The 23217-nt window shown below is 44.4% G+C and overlaps 1 protein-coding gene across 11 annotated transcripts in view; it reads right to left on the reverse strand.

Annotated features, from left to right (window-relative positions):
- Nucleotides 1–23217, reverse strand: part of DAGLA (diacylglycerol lipase alpha) — a 63543-nt gene that overhangs the window by 16729 nt on the left and 23597 nt on the right. For 10 of the 11 annotated variants that reach the window (XR_016466646.1, XM_090140318.1, XM_090140314.1 and 7 more), the window contains 13 exons: nt 21625–21763; nt 20965–21176; nt 18658–18759; nt 17942–18080; nt 14897–14984; nt 10308–10442; nt 9800–9877; nt 8458–8582; nt 7162–7318; nt 6803–6886; nt 6598–6675; nt 2670–2750; nt 503–645 (listed from right to left, as the gene is read on the reverse strand). Coding sequence is in view for 10 of the 11 variants with exons in the window: in XM_090140318.1 (XP_089996444.1) it covers nt 503–645; nt 2670–2750; nt 6598–6675; nt 6803–6886; nt 7162–7318; nt 8458–8582; nt 9800–9877; nt 10308–10442; nt 14897–14984; nt 17942–18080; nt 18658–18759; nt 20965–21176; nt 21625–21719 (1517 nt within the window). In the remaining variant the exon portion in view is untranslated. The remainder of the gene's footprint in view (nt 1–502; nt 646–2669; nt 2751–6597; nt 6676–6802; nt 6887–7161; nt 7319–8457; nt 8583–9799; nt 9878–10307; nt 10443–14896; nt 14985–17941; nt 18081–18657; nt 18760–20964; nt 21177–21624; nt 21764–23217) is intronic. The other variant, XM_090140319.1, reaches the window with a different exon arrangement.

Genomic DNA, 23217 nt, shown 5'->3' on the forward strand with positions numbered 1-23217 from the left:
GCAGTAACCACCACAGGAAGCTTCTAATCCACAGGTGTTTACAAGTGCCAATTTCTCTGTCAGTTGCAAAAGGAGTCCTGACAACTAAATCTGATACAGACACCTGCAAACATCTCCCATTCCAGACACTTATTGGCAGAAGATGGGGAGAGAACACACTGGTACTGCACAGACAATAAGGGATGAAATTTCACCCTGTCCACCCAACTTGCATTTCCCACTATGTAGAGTTAAATCAGAACTACAGAAGCACACAACAGAGTCATAAATCTGAATACTTGGGAGTGGCCAGCTGCCATCAGAACCTAAACTTCAAATTCTAATACAGAAAAAAGCTGCCCACAAGCCTCAGCTCCCATCAACTGCTACTACACTTTTTCTTGCATGCTTCTCAGGGCACAGACTATCTTTTACTGGTCATCAGAACAGCACAACCAGAATCTGATGCCACTTCAGCTACGCACCCCCTCTCTGCCACCAGACCTCCTGACCCAACACCTACCTCAGCAGCCCACCTGGGGGAGAATAAGCAAAGCACTTCAGTGATGGGTACTGTGGACGCAAGAGGAAGGACAGGATGGCAGCTGTGCCAGCCCCTAGGGAATGGCCAACCACAATCAGGCCATAGTGTTTTGTTCCTCTCCCCTGAAAATGAAAACAAAAACAAAACAAGAAATTGAAGTCAGACTGGAAAGAAACTTCACAAACCCCCAAATCTGTCCCTTTTCCCAGCTGCTGGGTTGTTCCTCTACATGAGCACTCTGCACTCCAACTAACCAACTGCTCCTCCAATGGGAGTTAGTGATGTTATGTTAGATTTTGAAATGGGAGCAGTTTTTTGCCCTTTACTATTGCCTCTTCCAAAGGTACACTGGAATTAATTCTCTTCTGGCATTTTCTCTTACACCTCCACAAGTCAGTCCTTGACCTATTGGATCTTTCCTGAAAGAAAAATGAAACATACGCTTAAGTTGAGTTACATAGACCTGATGAGCCTTTTGCTTCTCCTCATGTCTAATAGCCTTCTGATAATATTCAGGTCCAGGCTCACAAATCAGAGGTCTCTGATTCTGGAAATGAAGGTTTTTCCTCATTTATTTCATTGCTAGTGAATGCTGAAAAACAGAAATCCTAACCTGCAGTTTGAACAACAGTCTTCTGAAGTCTAGATGTTCCCAAGAGCTGGCAATTGATTAATTCATAGATAAAACTATTCTCTAAAATTTTGTAGTGTTTGTTATTCAGAGGTTACAGTGCTAGGCATGCCTCAGACTTAGTAAGTTAATTTTCAGAAATTTTAATCTTGTTTCAATTCAGTATCACAGAGCTCTGCCAGTACACTGTAGGGCTTACACACGGTCAGAAAATGCAGCTCCTACTCTCTAAGGTCTTGGGTAACCAGCTGCAGCTGTGCTCAGGCTTCCACATAAGATGAGAAAAAAGAGAACAAAGAAAAAGCCACAGGAATGAAAGATCTATCTTTGTGTCATTTTACTTACGAACAGCACACCTAAGTCAGCACCATGTCTGCTAGCCTGTCAGGTGAATCCCACTTGTTGCATTTTTTACCTGAAATCTGTTGCTGGCAGTTGTCAGAAAATGTGCTGGGCTAGATGAACTCTTGGTAGGACCTAGAATGGCATTTATGCTCTCTCACTTTTCCATATGTATCTCAAAGTTCAGCTTCAGCCAGCACTTCATTTCCTAACCACAAGGCAACAGTTCCATCTCATTATTCAAGTTCTCTCTCCACCCGTGTGAGTTAGGCCTAGCTAGTTACACTACATTACATTACATAGAAATTAGATCCACCATACATCAAGCCAGCTTTGAACAAAACCAAACAGGATGCCTAGCATCACACACAGAAGCTAGACTAAGTACTCAGCTACCATAGCCTTTCCCATCAGATAGCAAGGACAGAAGAAAACACCCTTGTGAGTAACACCTCACTGAACAAATCCAATTTTCATTTTCTAGGCAGAGAGGAATAAAGCACCATATAAAGAAGATCAATGCCTCTGTACCTCCTATTTACACCTACCAACATCACAAGGCAGACACTTCAGCGCTAACTGCTATGGCACCAGTTCCACGGAAGCATCAAGCCTTTCACTCTTCTTCTCTTTTTCACTACCACTAATTTCCCATGGGCCTGCTCAGGCCAAGGCACAATATGGGCATGAGAAGAGGACAGCTGTCTGGCAGCAGGGAATCAGGCAGTGCAGAAAATGTCCTCTGCGAGGAGGTTGACAGTGCTATAACTGACATATAAGCTAAGGTAAGCATCTTCTTAACACCTCTCTCGAGTCCTCTTCTGATAGAGAGCTAAAGGAAATGTGTGCATACAGACAGGCAGCATGACATCCCACTGCTGTCTCCACAGAAGATCTCCATAGAGATGGGATTTTAGTTCCTCTTGATTTGTTTTTAATGTTCCCTGTCCTGCATGGCCACCAAATGGGACTTCCTGTCTGAGAAAAAAATATCAGGAGCTCCTCAGTACTCTTGGGAAGAAGGCCTCAAAATAAAAAATAAAAAGGGGTAAGTAATGAGAGGTCTGTCTGGCAAGCCAGAGAGATAGGAATTGAGATTTGAGAAATCAGTACAATAGAAGGAAATCTCAACTTCTGTACAGCCCGTGGTGACAAAATAAAGCTAATGCTCACCAAGTCTCGTCCAAAGGCTTGAGAAAGCACCATCTCTTGCTCCAGTTTCTTCTTGATGTACTCAGCAGATAGCACCATTCCCTGAGTGCAAACAAAAAGAGAACAGTATGAACAGCTGCATATCAGTACTGCTGGAGGAGGCAGCAAACTGCCCTCGGTGCTGAGTAGTGCACAGCATGTGTCAGGGCTGAGGAAGAATGCTGCCTCTGCCTCATGAGGCACATGTTTTGGCTCACCAGAGCCACAAAGTACTTAGGAGTAATGACAGCTCTTAAGTTCTGACAGCACGCATCGATCCAATTCTTGGGCTCATGGCTTAAAGCCTGAGAAAGAAACAAACCACACCACTAACTCAAATGCAAGGCTGTGTGTCTTGTGGGTCAGCCCACACTGAGACCTACAGTGTGCAGTACAGTGGAGCAGCAGAAGTGAACTTTGATTTTCTGCATGTCAGTATCTTAACCCCAGAGCTGCACTCTTGCATTTAAATCTGCAAAGGAAAGCTAGCCAAAAAGGTTCACAGAGAGACAGCACAAACACCAAGGCAGGGAAAAAGTGGCAGTTCTATCTGTGTGGGAAAGCTGCTGATGACTGGAGGTGTCAGCAACTATTAAGTGAATTCAGCTGTCTGAGGACGTTAATGGAATTTTATATTTTAAAGGTTTTTATTCCCTAGAAGCTAAGGAATGCTGGGAGATGGGAAACAAATGGATGGTCTGGTTCTAACCATCTATCCACTCTCCCAGCCGATGGCTACACTCAGGGTTTGTCTCACTCTGTGTAAGAGAGATGCAGTTTGGTCTGTTGCATAAATTCTTGGTTATGCCTTTATTACAGTTAATATTCAGAGGTGAACAAGCCTGAACTGCAAAGGCTAAAAATGGTGATGTAGCTCAGGGTAAACATAAATACAGAGATATTGCTAATTCTAATTTGGTGATTGCAGCCCTCAAATAATTTGCACTGTCTGGGCCAAAAACCAGAGAAGATCATCTCCTCTTGTATTTTCCATCACACCCCTACCTGCAAACAGTTTAAGTACAAAGTGAATTTTATTAAGCACTGTTTAATCACAAAGGCAGAAAGGAATGTATGGTCTCCTTCAGAAAGCAAAGAAATGGGGAATTTTCAAAGCCCTTGATATCAAACACCAATCTGCCCACTGAAGAAAAGGAACACAGGTGATTCTGCTGAACTTATAACGTCACTGTCATTATCAAACAAGCAGATGTCATGGTATTTCAGGCCTGTGTTCAGCTCCCAGCAGCTAGCCAGCTTCAGCTGCATTCAAAAAAGTCTCCATTTCTGACTCTAATGAGGAGTGAATGGCAGGTGGCTTATATAAATTTCTAACATGAATTTAGGATCCTGTTTTTAAAAAGCATATCTACCTCCATAGTTAGGAGTCAGTATTTTCAATGATTACTGCATGTTCTATTATAGACAGTGATGTCCATTATTATAGAATGAGGCTTGTCCCCACAGAGTCATATTTAGGCTTCATGAGTTTTATAGGAATAAAATGATCTGGGCTTAACTTTCAAACCCCACATGTAAATAACTAAATGAACCAAACATCTTGGAAAAGCGAGGCAGAAATATTCTGTATTGCTTTGCAGCCTGAAGGCAAGAAACTGCTCCGCAATATGGGAAAACCCACTGAAGAAGGTATCTGTGGTAGAAAAGAAAGTTCTGGCTGTTGCTGACTGCTGTGACATCAGGTGAGAGCTGTTGGCACAGCTGAGCATTCAGGGCTTCCTCCTGCACAGCTATTCACTGTCATTTTGGCTGGCTGAAGACCAGTGACCAAACCTCCATAAAATCATCACCTGTGGAGTTTTGTCCTCTGCAGAATTCAGAATGGATTCATGCCCCCTACTTACAGTTATTTTTAAATGAAGTCCATTATAAAAATCATTGTATTTTACCTCAAGCACTGAAGATTTTGCTGTGGTTAATCTCCCCTCCAAGCTGCGACAATCTCCTATTTTCCTTTTTTTTTCAGCACACCAACCCACAAACCTTACCTACAGCTGACCCAAAATAGCTCAGAAACCTCACAAACATCAGCTGTGGCATGTACAGCAACCCAGACAATCAAACACTTCCAGCTGTGGTCCCAGTGGAGCAACAGGAAGGCTCATGCAAACATTAAGAGTTTTCATTTCTCAGATGTCTGATAGGCACCACGTGAAGCAGCATGGCTTGTGGTGGAGATAACAGGGCATCCCAGCCTGCTGGGTGTGTAGCATCAGCAAGGAAAAGAACAGAAGCCAAGCAACTAACAGGAAGCTCCCAAACAGCCCAGTGCTTTTCTACAAATTAAATGTGTTAGCAAGGTACTTCATCTGCTTTTGTATTAAAGTTGACTTGCAGACATTAAAAATGCATCAGGACCTGCATCTCAAAATTCTATTATCTCTGTTAGCTTCCCTCAGGAATCAACAGTGCATTATTGTCTGAAGATTAATATTTATAATAATTTAAGATAAAGCAGTATTTCTGCACTTGTAACAACAGAAAAAGACATAATGCAAAAGGCAAATAAAAATCCAATGCAAAATACAGGGAATGATCTGATAATGTTTCTCATATAAGTTACTGGCACATTAATATTTCCACAGAAAAAGATCAAGAGAAGAATCCAACTCCTATAGGTATCTATTAGTAGCTTTTCTGCAGATTTGAAATAGAACAAATGCCCCTTACTTCCCTTTGGTTTATACGAACTGCTTATCACAATGGTTCTGCAAAGGCATTTTGAATCAGATGAAGGAGCACAAAACCAAGTGACATTATCTTTGACAGCAGACATAACACTTCAGAAATGTTAGATGAGAAGTAAAGACTCAGATACCTCAATATTAACCAAGTGACACATCACTTCCTCATTTATCTCTGTTTCTATACAACGCCTTGTGTAACCACTACACTGATTCACTTTCCCATTTGGGGGAAATGAAAGAAATACTCATTTGCGAAAGAAGAAGTACAAAGTACTGGTTTCAAAAAGCCCCATTCTGAGAGTCTGAAATAAAATCCTTGCTGTCCCAACAGCACTTTTAGGTAACTGCTCTTTTTTGAGGCCCATACCCAGCTGAGCATCTGAAGACGCAGCTATCAGCTTCTAATACCTCACTTGATAAAGCACAGCATCAAAGAGCAGCAAGCAGGCAATCTGGAAGGACACTGTGAACAAAGCAGGAGCTCTCAGGAGTTATGAGCTCAATGTCCTGCCCTGAAGGGACCCTGACCAGATCACCCACAGCATTTCGTCTCCCTGAGCAGCAGCATTTCCCAGCAGCTACCACAGTCCTTTCAACAAACACCATCACCAGTTTGGATTTGCCTTTCCCAGTCTGGCATTACACCTTGAGAGGCTGCCAAACTCCTGCTAATCTTAAAACTCAGCATGCGTGCCATTATTTTGCTGGACTGGGGCAAAGGTAAGCTCTATGCTAAATTGGTTTAGTCAGTCCAGTCCTGCTCACTAACACAGACACATGGCATCAGTCTAATTACACAGATGCAAGCCCTGCCAATGTCTGGTTACGAGGTTCAATGAATATCCCATTGCAACAGAATTTTAAAGACACTGTCAGGGTTTGATTGCAAATTCTGAAAAGGTCATTCACTGGAAGAAAAAGTAATTTCAATGACACTCACAATTTTGTTCTAGGTCCCCACAGATTCTTTTTGCAGCTTGCTTTTTACTAATTGCATGCTGTAATTTTCTTTTTTTTTTTTTTCCTAGACTGATTTTAACTGTTAGGATTTCAGGACTTATTTGTTTTTTACATCTCATAGCCATTTCACTGCAGTCATAAAACACTCTTAACAACTCAAGCAGTTTAGGCTGCTTTTTTGTTGCTGTTTTGTCTATAACTAAAAGTCAAAACCTCAAAACAATACATGTTTCTTTACATACCTTATGTCCCAGCCACGTTCCATGGTGACCCTCAACTGGAAGGCGCTCTGCATCCCCAGTCAGGTCAGTCAGGGCATCCTGAAGAAAGGAGTCACTGTGCTTCAGATAAATCAAACACCAACAGCAAGCCAGGAAAATCTCAGGCTATCCTAAAAGTTTGCTAGGGTGACCAAGGGTGTGCGAGGCCACTGCACAATGTACTTACTTTTGGAGACAGAGTTCCTCGGATACTAATGACCACCTTCTTCTTCTCATGGTCCACAGCCACGTAAAAAGGAGTTTCATAAACCTAGAAGAGATGCACTGCTGTAACACTCAGACGAGATATTCTCCTTCACATATTCTCCTGCTCAGGGAAAGCACAGCAGCTTAACATTTGCCTCTGATGGGAGGCAAATATTTCTGTCCAAGGGACAGAAATTCTTGGCAGAGAGAAAGTCTAGGGTCGGAAAAAACCTCAAGTTTTCCTCTGTTGTACCACTACAGCTGGAAGCATGTGAGCCCCACTAGGAGGGGCCTTGGGAGCATGCCTCAAATAGGAAGGGGGCTGCAGACTTTGCGTACCGCATCGTGGCAAGAAGTGTAAACAATGTCCACCGAGGTCATGTTCTCATCCAAGAAGTGGCGCCGGATGGCAATGGCATTGCAGCCACAGCAATTATCCTCTTCAATGGTGACACTGGGTGCATAGCGAGGACGTGAAGGACAGAGACAGCAACACCTGCAGAAGAAAAAAATTATAGCCTTGAGGAAAGAAGAGGAACACAGAAGAGACAGTTTTTAAAGTGGGATGCCTGGAGGTGAGGTGAGAGAAAGAAAGAGAAAACCTGCAAGCCACACTTGTGTCATCCTGACAGCAGTGATTTCCCTCATTTGCTGCAGCTCTTGCACAAAACAGCACACAATTCATATTTCCACATCAAAAGCGGCACGGGGATCAGATGTAGTTTTCCTTCTGAGCACCAGAGAGAGCTACAGTGCAGCCAGTCTCCAAGGGATCTCTCCTCAGGGGATGCTATATACAATCCTACACCGCTTCAACAAACAAGCAACTAGCATTTATTAGATCTACTTATAACAAGTAGCAAAGCAGGTCTAGAATCATCCCAGAACCACAGTGCAAGCACAAATTCTTTCTTCCTTTCTTTTCCTTATGAGACACTTCAAAGATTAAAGTGACTCAGAAGGATATTCCTCCTAACAAGTTTGGAGAAGAAATTTACTTCTTTAAGGGCAGAAAGTTAAACTCTGAAGATAATCCAATGACAGCATTATAGAAGCTAAAAAGCTAACATTTAACATGCAAGCCTGAACTGAACTACAGCGTTGCTGCCTTGAAGTGAGCAGTATACAGCATGGCAATCAAAAAACAATTAGTCAGAGAGAACGCAGCACAAACTCTGGCCAAGTCTTGTCGATGCTTTAATAAAGACCCAAATGTCAATTCTCTGCCTAACTGGGCTTGCTGATAAGTCTGATTTCTGCATTCTGAGACAGCTATTTTGACTCAGTGTGAAAGCACTCTTGTGCCAGATGAGTTCTCTCCACTGGTTATCCAAACTACAAAGGACTGGCATGATCCTTAGTGCACCAGAGAGGACAGAATATGACAGTGGTTTATTTAACAGGGTAAGCAGATAAGTAACTGTAAGAAAGAATGAAGAGAAAGATGTGAGAATGAAGTTACCGAGAGATGGAAAGTGTAAGAGAAGAAAAAAAAGCAGAAGAGGAAAAAAGTAAGTAGTAACTGAAAAGTGACGGAGAAAGCAAACTGATTGAAGAAAGGATTCTAAATCAGGGAAAAACAGAAAGGAAGAGGGAAGGAAAGAAGGCAGAGCGATAGGCAGGACGGCCACTCACGAGCAGGATCTGGCCAGGTGACAGAGTCCACATGTGGGCTTCCTCATCAGGTATATGGGCCAGCCATAGGCAGCCAGGGCAAACAGCATGTAGTAACACACCTCTTTGTATCGCTGCATCTCTTGCTGAAAGAGACAAGAGACTCACTAAAGGCCTTATTCTCTTCATATGTCAATTTCATCCTGTTTCCCTTTTTCTATTGTAGTTAGAGACTGCACCCTTCTCCCTGAACATCAGCATTCTCTCTACCAGCACCAGGACAGCGAACACTGTCAGCATTTCCAGGTGACTGCAGGAGAGCACTCTGATTATGCTCTGTAAGATCCTCTCCTTCCCTCCCCACCCAGTATGACCGTGCCCATTTATGTGATTAGAGAGGCCTTACTAGATGCTTAACAAAGCTTGAAGTTAGTTCTACAGGCATTCTTCCCTACGTAACAAACACTCTGCTGCAAAGAAAAATACACTCTGTGTATTTTGCCCCATCCACCCCCTAACTGGGCAGGGAGAAACTAGTATCAAGTACCAAGAAGATGAGCTCTCTAAAGACACTGCTTCCAAATGGGCACAAGCCATAAGGAAGATGCACAGAGAGGACCATAAAAGCCAGGCTGGGGCCAAACGCCCCAGGGCTGTTTTCTATATGCCATGCAGACCTCTCTCCCCATATACTTATGCAGAAAGAGATAGCCTGAACACAAGCAGGAAGTTAGCATTAGATGCAGAGCAGTACAGCACAGCTGCAAGCAGGTTAACCACAGAATTGCTTAATCAGAGGTGCTGGGATTGGGTCAGTCTTTCCTCTCTTGCAAGAATATCATCTGATCAAGAGGGGTGAATATAGCTTGCCCAGTGAAGGGCTGCAACAGCAGCATACCAAAAGAAAAGCCAAGCTTAATTTACATAGAACAGACTGCAGCTGTCTCCATCCTGAGAACTGCTGACAGAAGCAGCCCAGGGAAGAAGGCTCCATCTCACTCCAGGCAGCTCCCTGCCCTCACCAAGATGAAGCCCAGCTGGTGATACCATTGCATGGAGCTCTGCACAACATTCCTGGCTGCAGCACTCAACTCATATACCTCTGACTTGTAAGAAATCTCACAGTTTTTCAGCATCAGAGTGGAAATGCTACTTCCCACAAAGTGGAGGACAGACAGACAATGCTGTAAAAGTGATCCAAAGACAACAAAGCCTCCAGAAGAACAAGTATTTTTATTTGATTGTACCATTCTTAAATCTCTTTGATTACTCCAGAAAAGCAGAAAAGAAACCACTGAGAAAAAAGAAAACAGGCTACATGAAGAAGCACGTGAGTTTGCAAGATCACAGTCCAGTGACTTACCGCATTTTTCAGATCCAGATACTTTGTGTTCCTGGTCACTGGCATCCCAGACAGAAAAGCTAAAATGTCATTGTTTGCCTGTAAGTCACAAATACAAGAAAATATTCTCTGTGACACCAAGACAAAAAAATCTATACATGAGAAACAAAGAACTAGTTAACCTGGGGCAGGACAGCTTGCAAACATCTTGACCAGTCCCCTGAATTGGTTGCAATTCTGCTGTCCTGATTTCCACCTCATCCCATCACTGTCTGAATCCCACCTCTGAGGAAAATAAGCACAACTTTTCTGTTCAATTAGGAATCTGCAAATCCCAATGGCAGAACAGCTTGGGAATTCAGGGCTTTTTTTTCCCTCAGGTTGCCTCTGCAGTTTTGACCAGATGCTGGAGTCTTCTCTCTACTCCTCCTATTAACTTTAAAGAAACTGCCTCCAGTTGCCTGTCTAGGGTCAAGATTTAAATTTGTATGCATCAGCTAACTAGAAAAGGCAGCAAGTTTCCACCCACCTCATCCAGCACGGCACTGCGCTTTGCCCGCTGCCGCTGGCGCAGAAGAACCAGGCCTGCAATGATGTCAGATGGGACAATGTCAAGGTCTCGGAAGAACTCAGCGAAAAGGTAGGCGATTTCAGAGTAGGCATCCTGCAAAATCCACAGAGAAAAGGGTTTAGGAAGAGGAGTATGAGTGTGAGGACCCTCAAACAGGAGGCAGAGCAAGAGCTGATGCGACACGGCAGCAATGGCCCCATTTCTGTAACCCCAAACATCCACAAGATTCCTTCTGGGAACACTACATCTGGTCTAATCGTTATTAATACCTCTTATTGTACAAAGTGGGCAGCCTGATCTGGTGGTTGGTGACCCTGCACATAGCAGGGGCGTGGAAACTAGATGATCATTATGGCCCTTTTCAACCCAGGCCATTCTATGATCCTATGAATGTCACATGCACAGTCACAGCTGAGACTGTATTTGCACTATGTGGTGTGCTGTGTGGATAAGCTGACCACCTAAGCACCAGGACATGGAATGCATATACAAAGGGAGGGAAGGACAGTGTTTTCAATGTAAATAAGACAGAAGAAATAAGCTGAGAACCAAAAAAATCCCAATCCAGTATCACCCCACAGTCAGCCTTTCTCCTCAAAAGCAACTTCATATGAACAAAGGATATTCAGGAAAAATGCACCAAATATATCCTATTTAACAGCCTCTTCAGTTTTGTAACTCTGTCCTGGAGCTATTTCTCCTATACTTAAGTCAGACCTCACCACCCTGGACACATTATGGAGAAAGCAAGAGACTTCTGCAAGCTGTCAGTGAGCAGCCTCTGTATCACTCACTGCTCACTACTATGCTGTTTACTACACGATTTCTAAGAGTTAAAGTACAACAAGCAGGTGTTACACATCAGAGCTCCAGGTCCTGAAAGAGCTTTTCTAAGTTAGTCTTGGAGCACACCCAAGCAAAAGAGCCTGAAAAGAACAACCTGTGAAAACCACAGGTCCAAGTCATCAAACCATAGAATCATTAAGGTTGGAAAAGACCACTAAGTTTATCTATTCCAAGTTACTGAACACAGAGTTCCCAGCAGGGAAAGTGAGCAATCCTCTAAACGGAGACACTGCAGAAGAAGGGAGAGAATTGGAAACGACCTTAGTAAGTCATCTAAAGCTTTAAAGCAGAGTGACACAGACTCTGAGGAGAAATGTGATGTCCCTTTTGTCTCCATACCACCAAAAAAAAAACCAAAAAAAACCCACATAGGGCCTGAAGTGAGAATGCTTTGAGAGGCTGGAAGTGGCTGGACTGTGAGACAACGTGTTTGGCCACTGCTCAGAACAGAGAGCTCAAAGACTGGGGTGACCCAGAGGCTGAACCAACAAAGAGTGGGATTGAGCAAATGCTATAGCACACAAGTGGTCAGTATTTTGAGTGCTGCCATCGTTAACTTTTCCTACCAAGATCTATCAGTCTTATCCTGAATTTTTAGTGATATTTTCATAACCTTTACTCAACACTAACACCATGCGACTACAGTCCCATCTGTAGAAAGCCTGGGCTGTTCACTTGGGCTGGTGTTCAGGGCAGAATCTCTCCATCTCTCTGACAGATCAGAAAGCAAATTCCTTCTCCCCCAGCAGGCTTGCAGGAAATGACCTACATTCTTCTATTCTCTGACAAACTCCTGGAATGCAGGATTACCTTTTATCATTTTTCGCTTGCCTAAAGTAAATTACATCATCCTCAAGAATGGGGTTTCGGGTGTCCACTGCACAGGTTTCCATGCCAGCTGTGCACCTGAAGAGCAAATGGACTTCCATCAGCCTTTCTGACTTTACAACCACACTGTCCACAAAGTGCCGACCCAATAAATCCTTCCTACAAGTATGCAAGAAATGCAAATGGCCTCAAATTAAAAGGCAAACAACGCTAACCCAAAGTAACACTACCACCTCCTAATACTCTGTCCACAGTAAAAGCCCAGAACAAAAGTTCAATGTGTATGCTTTGTTCTGAAAGAAAAGTTGCTGCTGGTGGGCCTGATGGGATGTTGCAAGATTGACTGCAGTCAGTCTCTGTTACAAACCCTGGAGGCTCTGGGGCTGGCGCAGCCAGCGGAGACTTAGAGCTGCAGACATTGCCCCACTCATAGGAACAGATTCTTGCTCCAGTGCCACATTCATTCTGCAGAACTCTATTTTCCAGCCCAGAGGACAATCATCCCCTGCTAGAACATTTTTTTCCCCATGAAGCCTGGGAGAGGCAGTGATGGATTCATTTCTGATCCATTACATACGCATTCATTCCACACACTGTCATGCCAGGACACACAAAGTCAGAGCTTGTTTCTTCAAAGAAAAGAGCCTGGAAATCACTCAAGCTGAATGTAAAGTGGAAATTCAACAGCACAAGGAATTTGAAGATTCTGGTATCCGCTTTTATCCTGAACTAGGGAAAGAAGTAGAATCCAACAGTCACTACAGAATTTTTCATTTTTCTGCTTGGGAAAAAAAAACAATGTTGACACGAGGTGAAATATTTTGCCTTCCTGAATACTGCTGTTCCTCAACAGCATTCCTGAATACTGCTGTTTGGGAACCAAGGCACTCGATGCCTCTCAGAGCTCTGGGATCTGGCCGAGTGACGTGATGGGGCAGCCAGGTGCAAACAAAGCCAGTGCACCCCAAAGTACTTCTGCTGATGGGCAGAACGCAGCCTCCAAGGAAATGCTGCTGTTTGAGCTGCCACAGCACACAGCTCATCTCGTTGCCATTTTCCAGATGGATTTTCCTAAGCAGCTCTAGAAAACGATCTGTGAAAGTTGGCATGACTGGGCTGTGCCTCCAGAGCAGGCCAGCAGCTTGGGGCTGCACTTCATCCAGCATGCAGCGGGGAGCGCCACAACACATGGCTGGATTTCTGCAGAAGAGCTATGGTTAAAATCCCAGACTCATTTCTCTTCCTATACAAGTTCATAGCCCCTCCAATATGCTCCTTTTTCTCCTGCACCTTTCAGCAGACCAAACTATATTTAGTGAGGAGATCACTGATGCAGTCAGTCCCTTGATGTTTTCTGTCACTTTCTACGTCCTTCCATGTTTTTCTGAAGGTTTTTTTTGGCCACTGCTCTGCACTGATGTCTTTGTTGAGGTGTCCTTGATAACTCCTAGCTCTTTTCCTGAGAGGTTGTAACTAATTCACAGCCCATCAGTGTATGCAAGTAATTTAAATTGTTTCTTCAGATGTGCATGCACTGCTTCATCCTTTGCTATTATGACTTTCGTCTCTCATTGGTAACAGCTCCCCGGTTCTGCTTGGTCCTTAAGGAGTTCTCAATTACTCATAATTCTGAGCAACTTAAATATTAGTGCTGTCAGCACAATCCTCCACCTCAATGTTCACCTCTACCAGGTTATTAGGACTCCTGCTGAATATCACTCGAACATGAAAACCTGCTCCCACCACTTTCAATAGGAATGAATGGGCTGCTATCTTTTGGGAAGTGAAATCAACTCCTTACCCTGCACTGTTTCTGCAAAGGAACAATCCCAACTGTAGCACATGAAAACTTCAAAGTTTCAATCTTCATCTGAATCCACAGACTCAACAGCAGGCTCTGCTAGCATCTCAAATAGAGCCTGTCAGTACCCAGGAGTATTCTTGTTGCTGATTCTGGCAGGTTTATATTTTTCCATTTTCAAAGTCTCTCTCCTTCTCAGGCATAAGACTGACTCAAACTAATAGGATAAACTGGCTAAGTAAAGGAAAACTAAAGCTGATCACACAAAGTGCTGTTAAATGGTGAACCTAAATTGGTGAAAAATATATTTTTTCCCACTAGTATCATCACTTAAAATTAGTTGGTTTGCTGTAATAGCAAAGTAAAGAGCAGCTTCTGGAGGCAAGCTTGAAGCTGACTACACCACTCTTTAGTGCTATTATCTGTCTCAGAGAGAAGTCCATAATATTTAAACCAGAAGGCTAAGAATGGCTGTTTTAAAAGAGACAACTGTCCTTCCCAGCGATGTTACATCTGCATCTAAAGAGAATATCAGCTTCTTCAGAGGGTGGTGAGGCACTGGAACAGGTTGCCCAAGGAGGCTGTGGATGCCCCATCCCTGCAGGCATTCAAGGCCAGGCTGGATGTGGCTCTGGGCAGCCTGGTTGGCGACCCTGCACATAGCAGGGGGTTGGAACTAGATGGTCATTGTGGTCCTTTTCAACCCAGGCCATTCTATGATTCTATGAGTCTATTTCTGCATAGGATACTTAGGTAAGCTCCTGCAGAAATGCAGGCTTCAATTTGCTCTATTGACGCTGAAAGGAAGGAAAAGGAACCAGTATAGAGCAAAAAGTGAATTCTGAGGGGTGGCTCAGCTTGCTGCTTCTTGGAGGACAATGTCAGTCCTTGCAAGCACTGCTGTCAATGCTCACTGGACTCCTCGAGGCTCTGCATCTCGTAACGCTCACAAGCGAAATGAGGCATGTCCAGTTTGATAGCAGGAATCCCACACTGCTCCGCTCTGCTGAGTCCTACGTATCACTGGCCACACACAGAGCTTGCTCTCTGCCAGGAACTTCTTGGTACCTACCGACTGAGAGTCCTTTGTCCGTGTGCAGCAAAGAAAAACCTTGAGGCGGCGCGTCCAGCTGCTGGCCTGCCCTTCTTCCAGGCGGTGTCTGCAGAAAAGAAATCAAGGTTTACAAAAAAACAAAGACTCTGAGCACTAGCACTAAGAGCTGTGCAATTTTTTCCAATAAATAGCTTACTTGGAAAAATATTTTTATGATATGTACCAGTTTCAGAACTGAAAAAATTTCCGTTCTTTGAATATGGTGCATAACTTGAAACCAAAAGTGGGGAAGCAAGCTAAAGGTTCTCTTTCAATTTAGAAAAGGTTAAAAAAACGCCTGAATACAGAAGGTTTCACTCAACCCACATTTGGTTTATATGACATTTCAATTTCAGCTTCAAATTTAGCTAATTGGACAACCCTATTTAAAATAAGCTATTGCTGAGTTCATTCCACTGTTGTGAACTTGCCCTAGTTACTACACTTTTAGAGTGACAGTCCATTAAGTTTAACTAGCATTCCTGCAGAACAAACCTGAGATCAAGACAGGCTCAGTGTTATGGAATTAGCTGACTTTTCCCCCCTCCCTGCAGAAAGCCATGCTGCCTGCATATGGATAAGGTCCCATATGGGTGGGGTGCATATGGGTACAGCTCTTGTAATGCAGGGTCACTGTCATGTGAACGCAGACCAACGTAACATAGGTCAGTTCAATAAAAAAAAAGATAGCTTCTGTTTTTCTGCCATGAAGCACAGAGAGTTGGTTGCACCTGGAAGAAAAAGCTGCTGGTAAGCAAATATTTGCCTACAACAGAAAGAGGAGATTTTGCAGGGCTTCATGGCTGAGCAATTTAAAACAAATACCCACAACCTCCAAGGAAGATTCCAAAAGTGGAAGAGGAATATGAGGGACCTAAGATGGAGCTGGCGATGCTCTGTTTGCTCCACCAAATGCCAGAAAGCTCGTGCAGCAATGCAAAGAACTTCACAACTTCACTGCGGGGGCTGCACAAGCAAGCGTGCTCTGAGCTATTTTCTCTCTGACTTCTCCCAAATTCTTTCTTCCAAACACTGAACTTCCACATGTTTCAGATGAGTCCTACAACAAGTTTTTTTAGAGAAGTCTCAGCGCAATTAATTGAGCCATTTATTTCAGTTTGATTTATTTTGTTCATACTGCAGGAACATAAAAGCCCACACACATCAAGAAGCCACAGATAAAAGAAAACCACAGTCCAATAACTACAACAGAGAACCACAAAAAGGAAGCTGAAGGTTCACGTTCTCCTAAATGTGACAACCAAATCGAGTTCTTTCATGAGTTGAGACAGGAAATACAGCTCAGATTAAGGTGATACAAACGCCAAATTAATGCTATAGCTCAGCAGGCTCATATCACTGCAGACCAAGGGATGCAATAGGAACAACTGGCCCTCAGCATCTTGCAGAATCACAATCCAGAAGCAGGCAGAGAATTTCAAAACTCCCTTTTTTTTTCAATTGCTTCAAGCAAGTGGCTAATTTCAAACTATATTCTTTGGAAGCAATAGGATTAGTAGCAACCACATAGGATTATTTCATGTTTCCCTTCCACGTTATAGCCCATAGCATTTTGCTTGTTAACATCTGTAAACACTCCCTTCCTACAGCAGAAATCTGGAAGCAGCAGGAAAAAGCTCTCTGAAAACCTTACAGGTCTGGAGGAAAAAGCCTGGTCATGGCCCAAGGGACAAATATCTTCACTCAATTGTCTGGGGTCTCAAAATTTCAGGGGGAAATCATTTTCAGTGTTCTGTTGTGTCTTACTTTAAGCTTCCTAGCAAAAAGAACTTTGCAACCTGTGGCTCAGCCTTCCCTCAAAAAGAAAAAAAGTGAATTAAGCCAAACAGCTTTGATTTACTGTGGGGTACCAGAGCCATCTTCCAGCTTTTCATCCACATCTGCTTGGGAATGTCTTCATCATAATGCAGTAATTGCAGCCATTAGGCTTATAGGGCATTAATTCTGAATATTAAGGGGTAGTGTTAGCAACATACTAGAAAGATAAAGAAAAGCTTCTTCTACTCTGCAATAAAAAGCAGGCATCTGGAGACTTTTCCTCCCTCCAGAAAAAGGGGTTCTGAAGGATTCCACTTCAAGACACACCTCAAATACATGTTTCCAATGAGAAATGCAAAATTTGCAGGATATTTTCACACAGAAGGTGATGACACACTGGAACAGGTTGCCCAAAGAGGCTGTGGATGCCCCATCTCTGGAGGCATTCAAGGCCAGGCTGGATGTGGCTCTGGGCAGCCTGGTCTGCTGGTTGGTGACCCTGCACATAGCAGGGGGTTGAAACTACATGATCATTGTGGCCCTCTTCAACCCAGGCCATTCTGTGATTCTATGTGTTTTTTAAAAGCCTTATTTTTTAGCATTCAAAAATCGAATGCCCTCTGTCCCACAGAGTTACATTCCTTACTTATGGTTACATGTGTCAAAACTGCATAAGAAAACAAAGCCTGCTTGTTCTGTCCCACTGCAGGAAAAAGCTTCTGGAAAATGCCTTGCTTGGTGAAAAAAGCTTTCACATCCCCATCTGGTTAGCTCAAAGATGCAATCAATTCTTAATTAAAACATCTAGCTGCCAACCCAAAAGAATCTGTTTCTTGGCCAAGATTTCAGGCCAAAAGGTCATATTTTGCAGATAAACACAAAAGAAGAAAAAGGCTTTGGACAAAGGTGCCTCAACCTAAGCAAAATTTAAACACTGCCCACTGGGGAGGTAAAACACTGCTAACAGGATTGGGCAAACAGGCTGCTGTGATCAGCACTGTGGCTAAAGGGGCTAGGAAGGATTGACAAAGCCAGTGACTAACACGCAATCCAGCCAGGCGCTGCCTTGCTTTGCCTCCTTTAAATACAGATGCCCACACACAGCACCTGACAGTCTGAGCTGCCTTCGTCCAAAACCACCCTCACCAAAGGGAAGCAACACCTGCAACTGAACGCTCCCTGAAGCAAGGCAGGGAGAATGCCAAGAACCACAGGCAGCAGGGTGCCCTTCCAGAAGTGCTTTACCGCAGGTTGTAGGTCCTCAGGTTGCGCTGTCTCCGCTTTGTGGCACGCAGTTTGACAAAGGTCCGGCCTGTCGGGTCGAAGACGCATAGGACGGTGATGCAGACACTCAGGATGACAACCCAGTTGCACACCACCATTCCTACAAAGAAAAGGAATACGTCACGTGCTCTGCCCTCAGGTCTTGGCAGTGTTATTTCCTGCTCTTCTCCGCGCGCATCACACACGCCTCTCTGTTGCCACAGGGCAGACAGAAGAAGCTAACCCAAATATTCCTGCAGCCAGCTGCGGCACAAAGAAATCTTCTGCAAAGGCTCCTGACCACAGATTATGCAGCCACAGGGAGACTGCTTGTGCAGAAGACCATTAAAGACTCACTGAAGACCTAGTGGACTGCAGCATTCTCATCACTCCCCCCAGGAGAATGGTTGGGTTTGAAAAGCAATTTGACAAAAACAGGAAAGCCATTCTGAACAGAAGGAGAACCAGGGCTTTCAGACTCCCCATGCCAGATCCCTCCATGGGAACAGGGATTCTTGCCTCAGTGCAGGCAGCACAAGCAAATGAATAGAACAACTGTTCTGAGCACTGGATTCTTGAGGGAAACAAGCAGAGCATTTACAGCTACAATTCACTACCAACAGTCAATCCCCACATGCATGAGTGAATTAGCTCTCCAAGGCAAGAGATGTCTGTGCATACACATTCCAAATACATACCCAAAGTGACACTCTTTGCGGTGATATCATTGCAGGAAGTGTAGTACTGCGTTAGCCAAATGATGCCCACAATAGCATACACAAACTCAATCACCAAGATAGCTGAAACAAAAGGAACACAATGAATAGTAGCAGCATCTCCCTAATGATCAATGACTGCCTTTCCCAGCTTCTTGCAAGGAAATCCAAAGATGTGTTCTTTAGCAGGACAGTTGCAGAATAAAAGGCCACAAGAATGGGCCCGTATTCAAGAATATGAACCCAAAATGTCTCCTTATCAGTAAATACTCCTAAGTGACACATGGACCACATACATAAAGCTAGAAGTGCTCTTGGCTGCATTAGAGAAGTCAATCAAATAGCTGTCCCTTCCTCCACAACAGCGGAAAGACTCCCTTAGGTAAAGAGAATCACTATCACAGTAAAGCTGGCCTAATTCAAAGATATGAAATAAATAGCAGTGTGTACCCAGGAATACGTCTACTTACTACACCTAACAAATGTTTCCATCGCCTCTGACCTTTGCAGCTCCTGCAGCAATAATTCCCAACACGTAGCCCTTGAGGAAGCACTTACTGGCTCCTCAGTTCTGCATGTTGTCCTGGTAGAGAGCAAGAAATTACACCTGACTATGGCTCAAGAAAAAAGTTGGAAAACACCACTCTGAAGTGCCCATCCTCACCTTCTCAACACAGTATAACCCTACAGTACAGATGGGGAATGAGACAGAGGGTAAACAGCCTGCATGTAACACCTAGCAAGCCTTTGGTGGAGCTGGGATTGAACCCAAGCCCAGCCTAGAAAACTGAGCAGCCACCCAGTGAGAAAGAAACCAGGGCTGGACCCAGCTCCTCAAGTGTTCTGAAGCTGAGCTGCACTAGGCTTTGCCTACCTTAGCTAACCTCCCCTCTGAGGCTACAAGATGTGGAACAGGAGTAGCAATACCATTGAGAAGACCTTTGTGGGTTACTATTGCAACTATGACTTTAGATTCATACGCACTAATTATGCTCTGTTGAAATCAGGCTATCAAATGGACCTTGCCCACAAAAAGGTCACACCCCTAATTCAATCACCAGAGCCATTAAGAGTGAAGAAAAAAAAAAAAAAGAAAAAAACCCATGAAATAAACATGTACAAGACCCAAGTTACAGTTTAAATACAAATCTTAAACACAGGGAAGAAAACAGGATGATTCCTCGGACTCTCTCTACCTCCCCTGCCTCATTTAGTCTGTTTTTACAGTGTTACTGAAGCTGTCAGGCTCTACATGCTTCCTCAGGGAGATCACATTGTGTCTGGGAAACTGGAGAGAAAGACTTGTTTGCTATTCATGTTAATGATTTGCTCTTAGCACTCCAAGGTGGAAATGTCTCCTGGATAGAGCTTTCAAGCAAAGTTACCCATCTTTTAGCAAATTTTGCATAAAAACAATCCAGCAAAAACAGAAATGCAAAAACATGATACGGTCTGTTGGAATGGAATTGTTGACTCTGTATCTGCAAAAGATTTTCTTAAAGTCTTCACCCAGCACAGAAAAATCTGATTAAGTTTCTGTATCTGGAAGAGAACGGACCAGGGGAGGGATGACAAGCTAAAATGGAATCCCTGATTGATGGACTGAGAAACAGTCTCTTTTCCAACCTAGTTTTTGGTGGATGAGAAAAGCAGGAAATGTTTTTAGGAAGAAAAGACATATGCACATTCAGAGAGAAGATGCAACCAGCGAGCAGGTGGCAAACCTATTTACCTCCCAACGCCTGGAGGCAGAGTATCAGAACACACGTTGCACAATGGAGAGATGCATTACGTGTGAGTCAAAGGGTCAAGCACGCTTCAAGGTAAGTGGATGCAGATTTAAATATATATATATGTCAGGCAAAGGACATGCACATGGCCTCAGGGTGAGAACAGCCATGATTTACAAAGGCATATGCCTGTATCATAGGAAAACTTGTTGAAAAAAAGAGTGGGAGAGAGGTGTAGATGCATCTCACTGTGGCAAATCTGGGCTGCAAGACAGAAGGAGAGCATATTTTGTTAGATGAAAAGGATGTACCTGCATCACAAGGAGGATGACAAGTTAAAGGTTTGCTAGAAAGATATTTGGGGCGCCGCATGAGAGTTTTACAGCAATGGCAGGGTGCAGTATATGTGATGTATTCAGATGCATATCACATACAAGTGGCCATCTGGATGTCTTTGAGAAGCTGTGTTTGTCAGGGTGTGGGGAGAGAAGTCTTCTGCGCTAGCAGATGGCAGTGTGGAGGCTGAGTCATTAGGAGGCCTCAGGCCGCTGCATCTTACCCAGTCTGACATAGAGCACATACTGCATGGAGTCTCGGGGCTCGGTATACAGGATGCTGCCTCGCATGCTGAGCCAGATGATTGCCATCTCTGCGATCATACAGCTGAGCAGGATGCCTAGGTAGCCTCTGCCATGGTCCACCAGGTTCAGCGAGCAGGTCTCATTGGGGTTGTACACCAGCCCAAAGAGCACCACGGAGAGGATCACAAACCTGACACGCACAGAGATGCCAAGTCACATATCCCATGGGATCATATATTCATAGAATGGCTTGGGTTAGAAAGGATCTTACAGCCCATCCAGCCTCAACCCCCTGCCATGGGCTGATTGCCACCAACTAGATCAGGATGCCCAGAATCTGCTACTTCAACTGTTGTTTTTTTTTTTCCTGAGCCCTGTACAGTAACACAGGCCAAATTCCAACCCTGGGTAGCACAGGAGGATACAAGGAGATCGGGCCAGGCTTCCTCTCTGGAAACTGAGCTTAGAATAGCACTTATGCAAACAACCAGAAGCTGGAAATATGCTGGTGGCTGTCAAAAATGCCCATACAAGCCTTTTAGCTGCATATGTAAGCACAAGAATTACAGCTGCAAGAAGCAGAATCAGCACGAATTTCATGGAGGCATTCAAACCATCACCCTGCCTTTCTCACTTACCAGGTGGTATGCAGGAGGAAGAGGAAGACTGCTGGCAAAACGAGGTCATCGCTGCCCACAGACCAGCGACGGCGGAACACGACAATCCCTGGCATGGCTAGTGGGTCTGAGACAGGTCAGCAGGCACGATGCTCACCTCCTAGAAAAGAAAAGAAGCAAAGACGCTGTTGACCTTCCTCACCCCCGCAACAGAGCCCCAAAGCCACAGGTCAGCAGAAGGCCTACATCTGAGCTAACCTACTTGACACCCAAGATGGCAGTTCTTTCTCCTCCCAGAACTAGGAGGCATGGCACGCTCAGAAAGGAGAGTGCAGGAGAGGAAGGTGCTGTCTGAAGAGAGACAAGCGTTGGATGAAGCAGGTATGTAACTCACCACACACAACTGCCACTCACTCAGCTCCACTTCTCAAAGATTAACAGGAATCCTGTTAGGGCCACGTGTCAGTAACAGGTCAGCTGCTTTGGACAGGTTACACCGGTCTCAGTCCCCAAAAATGTCCTATTACCACATCCTTCCAAAGGCATGCCTGCTGCCATCCCCTTCTCTTGTCCAGCACTGACAGTCTGTACGAGGCTCAGCAAGCCAAATCTCCATTAGCAGTTAGCAGCAGCATCTGGGGAAGCTATTGACTGGCTCCCAGCAGAAAGCACTTACAGCTGAGGGAGCAAACTCCTAGGTGATCTCTCACTCAGCCACAAGTTGTGCAGAAGAATCCTGCCAGCTCCACATCTCCTTTGTGCTCACACTGGCCCTGACAGGCAATAACAATTTTAAAAGGTTGAAGATTGAGGGGCTGGCTGTTCCTCCCCACGTTTTGTTTGTGCTCCTGTTTCTAAAGCTACACAAACCCTTTTAAAAAAAGAAACAGCAGTGATAGAAGTCACAAGACTCTGCAGGGCTACCCAGCTACCTCCTCCAGCACAGCTTTCCCACACTGTTTCAGAGCTGCTGTGCATGCTCCAATCCACTCCAGCCCCCCTGTCGCCGGGGTCAGAACAGCTCTGTGCATCCCTGCAGTGCACCTTATCTCCCTTCTGCATTTCTGGCACAACACATTTCAACCCTCACTTGCAGTCTGTGAGGTTTTGTCAACCTCTGATTTCCTTTATCTTATCTACGGCCTGTTTGCCCACAGCCACCACTGATCATCTGCCTTGCCTCATGAACCACACCAAAAACTCAACTTGCACACGCCTCTAGGTGTAAAAACCAGGACGAATCACACGATCACACTTAGGTCATTCGAACCCTCAAAGTAACACAGGGTTTGTGATGGAGCCCAGTCTGTTACAGCACCAAGTGCTGCAGTTATAGAAGCTTCCCCATCCTACCAAATCATTCACTAGTCACACCCTCTCCTTATCTGCTGTGCTGACCACCCTAAAACCTGCTGTGCTACTTAGCTGCTCCCATACCAAGCACTGAAAACCTGCACGAGTCCTGCAAACAGCAGTCCTTTACACAGCAAACAGGCTGACACTTCAGCATGTACTTCACTTGGGTGAAGGAAATGCTCCATTCCACACACACAGCACATGTGAAATTACAATTACATTATTTGGATTAGCATTTCCTTAGCACAAAATAATCAG

Source organism: Phasianus colchicus, chromosome 5 (assembly GCF_987193195.1).
Source record: "Phasianus colchicus chromosome 5, bPhaCol1.hap1.1, whole genome shotgun sequence".
Classification (NCBI taxonomy): Eukaryota; Metazoa; Chordata; class Aves; order Galliformes; family Phasianidae; genus Phasianus; species Phasianus colchicus.